The 6,079-nt window shown below is 31.6% G+C and overlaps 1 protein-coding gene across 1 annotated transcript; it reads right to left on the bottom strand.

Annotated features, from left to right (window-relative positions):
• Nucleotides 1-3,446: 3,446 nt before the first annotated feature.
• LOC109809121 (aspartic proteinase CDR1) lies at nucleotides 3,447-4,973 on the bottom strand. Its single transcript, XM_020372351.3, has one exon. The coding sequence runs from the start codon at nucleotides 4,917-4,919 to the stop codon at nucleotides 3,603-3,605; it is 1,317 nt and encodes a 438-aa protein (XP_020227940.1). The 5' UTR covers nucleotides 4,920-4,973; the 3' UTR covers nucleotides 3,447-3,602.
• Between the last annotated feature and the right edge of the window lie 1,106 nt (nucleotides 4,974-6,079).

Raw genomic sequence — 6,079 nt, 5'->3', positions numbered from 1 at the left:
AAATCTAACCGTTAGATTGAAAGTTTATATATCTTAGATCATATATATCAATTTTTATATTAATCTAAGATGATTTGATACTTCGTTCTTATAAAACAAAATTGGCGTAATATATTTATTTCAAAATATATATGAGGGGGCCTATAATTACACTGGTGTAACTTTTACCAAGTGTTACACCACTCAATAACTTTATATTAAATGTAAATTTTGTAAATTCAACCGTTAAATTGAAAGTTCATATCACTTTATATGTGTATATCAAATTTTGTTAAAATTAAACAACAAGTTGAAGGTGATCAAAGTGTTCATATTTTAGCATATTTTGAAATGAATATATTACGTTAATTTTTTTTTTATAAAAATGAAGTGTCAAATCATCTTCGATTAATATAAAATTTTGTATATATGATCTAAGAAATATGAACTTTCAATTTAACGGTTGGATTTACAAAATTCGCATTTAATATAAAGTTATTGAGCGTGTAACACTTAGTAAAAGTTACACCGGTGTTATTATAACCCCCCTCTATATATATATATATATATATATATATATATATATATATATATATATATTACTATGATCTTTGCTTACAAATATAATTATGTAGAGCATAAATTTTTAAATATATTTTAACCATTATTGTAGATAAAATAAATTGTATATATTAATAAAAAAATCAATAATGCAATTCATATGCACTTCATTAATGAATATTGATAATAAAAAAAAATAATTATATAAATAGTGTAAAATTATTTATACCAATATATACCAATAAATGAATTAATTCATATATCACTAGTGGAAAATTAGTATATTACGTCACCTCTTTAACGTTGGACACACTAAAATCTGACGTAAAAAAGACGCGGTGGCATTTTTGTAATTTTTGCAAACTTTTTTACGTCGGACCCTACCAGGTCCGACGTAAAAAAAGCACGCGAAATTGAATAAGAGAGTACGAGGCACACCGCGCGCATTCACTCTTCATCACTTTTCATTTTTTTCTCTGTAAACCCTCTCCCTCTCCTTTGTTACTGAATCGTTTTTTTTGTCTTTTGCAGAGTGGGGTGAACTCTTTGTTACTCATTCACACACTGTTGCAGCTCATCAGGTATGAATCAATGTTTCGTTAACACATTTTTGCTTCTCATTGCTATTGTGGCTATCTATTCTATTCGGTTTTTTGGTTGTTCTATTTGTATAGGTCATTGGCCTTTTCTTCTGGGTTGTTCTACGAGGCAGAACGGGCTATTTTGAATGGAGAACGGGTCGTTCTGCTTGGAGAATGGGTTCATTCTGCAAGCAGAACGGGTCGTTCTGCTTGCACTCGTTATGTTTTTTTTTTGTTTTTTTACTACTTTTTTACGTCGGACCTTGGTAATGTCTGACGTAAATTTACGTCATTTTAAAGGGCCGACGTAGATTTATGTCTCCTGCATTAACGTCGGTATTTTGTCTAACGTAAAAAGCTCAAAATAACCGACGTGAAATACCTCTTTTGTACTAGTGTATGAGTTATTTTAAATTCTAAGATAAAATACATATAAAGGCATGAAGTGTCTCAATCCGGCTAATTAAGTACAATCAAGACAAAAATCAACTATAGAGTTGCCAACAAACCAAAAATAAAAAATAAATATAATAAATAGAAATAAATAATAATCTAATAAAATGTTGAAATCTACCAAGTAAATGAAACAAGATGAGTGTTGAGTTGACAATGAAGAATGGAAGGAGTAAAAAGAATATAGAAGAAGAGTGCTAAAAGAAAAAGAAAGTAAAAATAATGCATTTGGAATGAAGTGTAATGTATAAGAGAAAAAATAAACATTTACTTATTTTATATCAAATAGTACAATGAAGGGGGCACAATTTCACCTGTATTTCCGTCTCTAATTGTATATATGAAACACAAACAGTTATTTTATGTGAAAATATTTATAAGCTAGCTAATTTGTGCTGTTTTTTATTTCTTCTAATTTTCCTTTGTAGTTCACTTTCATCTTATCTTTTCAATTTCCGTGACAATGGTAGGACGACAAAGGGTACACTTCATGCACTTTGCAAGCACATCAGAAGTTGGGTCTCCCAAATTCTAGGTTGCTTGAGACAAACATAGGTGGAATGTGATGATGGGACAATACTATGCAAGTGGAGCCTTATGATATGTCTATTCGTTTTTTTTTCTTCTTTTGATACATGATATGTCTATCCCTTTGAATCAAATCAACCACATAACTATATAATTAATCACCATATTGTCTTTAACTATGTTTTTTAATTTAGAGTGCATAATATCCTTTTGTTATAATTTTGTCTACATTTATTGATTAAACTCAAATTTTATATACAATGCACTCTCATTCTTTTTGTAAGATTAAATGGTTCCATGGTTCTTAAATATAAAACACCGATTATATGGATGATCATTGTGCAGTTGTGAGCAAGGGAAACAAGCAATAATAGAACAAAATAAGCACAATATAAGCTAGCAATAGAATATATGCATGAAAGGCATGCATACCAGTGTTGTGTGTGAATAAGAAGCAATTAAAACAAAGAATAAATGAAGCTAATTTAATTTTTTTCATGGATATAATGCTGGCAATATCGTGGAATATGACTTTAATTTACTTATCAAATATTATTTTAACATATACAAAAATTGAATTTGAGATTACTAAATCAAATTCTTTATATTTCAAAAGAGATCTTATAACTATTAAGAGACTTGTTATATAAATCAAGCTAATTAAAGAGGGAAAATGCATCATTTCAAAGTGAAGCCCTAAGACAGAAACCGATCCCAATGACAAAGTGTCCTCAACATTGCCCTGATAATGCATAGAAACGGATGGGTGAAGCGTGCAAAAGAGAGGAAGACGCAAAAGATGGATTTCAAGTCGATGAATGATTTTGATATTTTTTTTTCGTACAAAATATTTATATATCGATTATTTTTGGTAAGGTTATATCCGTTAAATTTAAAAGGATTTTGTCTAAGACTAATTTTGATGAAAGTCTTGGAAAGGAATTATTTGAAGGAAAGAAAAATAAACTTATTGGCAGAACTTCAACGTAAGTTGAAGTTAAAAAGTTATCAACAAACTATTTTTAAAAATTTATCCAAACATTATATGAAACTTTATTTTCCATAAATCCTCTAGTTGAAAATAATATTAAAATGACTTCTAAAATATCTTCATGAAAATTAAACATATATTTTTTTTAATTTAAAAAGTATTTCTAAATAAGTATTTTTTTTAAAAATAATTCTTTCAGAAGCAGATAAGAATTGCTTCTTAAAAAAAATGACTTCAAAAAAAAGAAGTTTAGATAAATACATTCAAAGGTAAAAAAAAATGTTTATTTTATTTTAAAAAAAATGCTTTTATAGAAAAATTTTAAACAAAAATGGCAAGAATACATGTGTATGTATTCATAAAGAACCCTAGCTAGTGCCTAGGTTCATTTTCATTTATTCACTATTGTGGTCAAATCCGAGACTTACAAAACATAAAATTAACTTTTTTCTTTCCTCGGTACAAACACAAGTGAAGTCCTTATTAATCAAACGCAAAGATTAATCAAGCTAATCTTTGGCACAATCAGTAGGAGCAAAGGAAACCTTTCCCCCTTGAAGATCATACTCCACTTGAAAATCAACTTGCGCATGATTTCCAAATATGGGATCATCATCTTCAGAGACGGGTACCACCCACATGCAAAGCAAGTACTTGTCCATGGCCGAAAACAAGTTTGAAGCATTCACACGAACCCTAGCTTCCGTGAAAAGAAACACAATTTCTGGGAAACTTTTCCTACTACCCTTATTTTTGAAACAAAAGTCAAATGGGGCTGGAGGATTTTTCTCTCCCTCGACACCATACACTTCCTTAACCAAAGTCACAAATTTATTGTAAAAACTTTGCTTGAGAAGCGTGAAAGAGGTCCCGGAATCGATGAGTATGTTGCCAAAATCATTTTGATTGATAATTGTCTTCACCTTCTTGCTTCCAATGCTTATGCCTTCAAGATTGAGGTAGTAATAGCTTGGTCCAATTGATTTGACTATGAGGGGAGTGGACACAACCCCTTTTCCTTTTACGATTGCTTCGTCCCCGAATTTCATTTTGCTAGTGGAGTTTGATTCGAAAGGAACAAAACAATAGGAGAATTTGCGACCGATTTGGTTGCCTAGTTGTGAAATTAGTGACAATGGCCCTACTCCAAGACCCACTAGTCCTGTGTTTTTCTTGCTCTCATCCTCGGTATCATTGTTGAAAAGTGTGCATCCAAAAGTAAGCTTTGGAAATTTAATAGCACCATTTCCCTTGGAGCCAAAGCTAATGGTTTCAACACCCATTAGTCCTTGGATCATTGAATGGTCACCATATACATACGTGTAAATGCATTGACTTAAGTTTCCACAAAAACGTTGGTTTGGGGGGAGTAACGTGCAAGGTTGTGAGTCACATTTCACTCCCTTGAATGATGAAGATTTTGTTGGGTCATACAAAGGGGTGTTTTGGGGTACACACTTCACACAAGGGGAACATTGCACCCAAATAAGATCACTCCCCGTGTCCGCAATGGCGAACCTTTCCACAGGAGGGGTTCCAATGTAAAACCTCATGAGGTATTCAGTGATGGCTTGATCTGGAATCGTGATAGTTTTGGGTGATCCGTCATTGTTTTGAAGACGTTTGGATCGAGCAATGGAGCGTAAAGCAGCATTGCTGATGCGTTGTGATGGAGTGAGTGAAGGCTTGTAGTAGGGTGACAATGATGAGTCACGGTGAATGAGATCAATGGTGAAGCCACTTAGAGTTTTGGTGGCTAAGGCCATGGATGCAATGGAATTGGAAAGTGAACATAGGACTAAGAAATGAAGTACAAAACCACTCATGATTGATAATCAAGGTTTACAAGGGTTAGAATTGGGTGGAGAGAGCATATCCAAGTGCTTCAATTTATAGATTTTTCGGTTACTACATGGCTTCCTTATACATTTTTAAGTACCTTTTATGGACTCTACCTAATTAATATCATGTCGAGTGATGACTTTTAAACACCAATAATTTTAAAACATTTGACACTTTTTTTCTTGTCATATCACATCACTAATGGTATCAATGGTTTATCTTTTTATCTCTTTCTATTTCTCTCAAAATGTCAATACCTTAAAATATATATATATATATATATATATATATATATATATATATATATATATATATATATAGGTATGGGTTAGTTCTATTGAGTCGGTATAATTCATAAAATAATCTTTTGTGGTAGTATGGAGGATAATGATGTTGTTCAGTGAAAAGTTTTGTGGCTAAGGCTGATGGAGCTAAATCTCTCCATTCAGGTTCAACTATAATAATATCTTTTTTAACATAATCTTCATAGTAGGATTGAGATCCAGTAAGGGTATCTACTGGAGGGGTAATTCTTGATATTTTTTAGGGTGAAGGAACGTTTTGTGGTTCTGGACTTGATCATAGAGATATAAGAGGGTTAAATTTGTTGAGTAAGGGAGATTTAATGGCTTCTACATATGATGGGTTAAGGGAATTTTTTATTTGGTGATATAGGGATTTCTGTCTTGATAGAACTAGGTAACTTTCTTGTATTTGTCGGCGAGGCCAATAATTGTCTTGAAGCACTGGTTTGACCAGCTTTGATAATAGTCTTGTCTGAACTAGATCTCATAGGAGATCCATATTGATCTTTTGAGCTTTTAATGCTTTTTCTCATTTTCCTGTAAAAATTCTCTCGTTAAATAATTTGGTAATGTGTTTGTTTCTCCTTTGATATGCTCAATCTCAAAATCGAAACAAGATAATAATGCTTGCCATCTTGCAAAAATATGTTTTGAAACTAAGTTTTTAACATCCTTTTGTAAAACAGATGGGGCCGCTTTGCAATCAGTTCTAATTAAAAATATTTTTGAAAATAAATCATCTTGAAATTTTTGATGACATAAAACTATAGATAAAATTTCTTTTTTGATAGTGGAATATTTTTGCTGAGCTGGATGCCAAATACCTGAATGATACCTGA

This window comes from Cajanus cajan, chromosome 10 (genome assembly GCF_000230855.2).
Source record: "Cajanus cajan strain Asha chromosome 10, NIPB_CcT2T_4, whole genome shotgun sequence".
Taxonomy (NCBI): Eukaryota; Viridiplantae; Streptophyta; class Magnoliopsida; order Fabales; family Fabaceae; genus Cajanus; species Cajanus cajan.
This window is presented reverse-complemented; position numbering and strand designations above follow the sequence as displayed.

Excerpts from the sequence above, each read along its gene's own strand:
- LOC109809121 (XM_020372351.3), bottom strand. The coding sequence starts at position 4,919 with ATGAGTGGTTTTGTACTTCATTTCTTAGTCCTATGTTCACTTTCCAAT.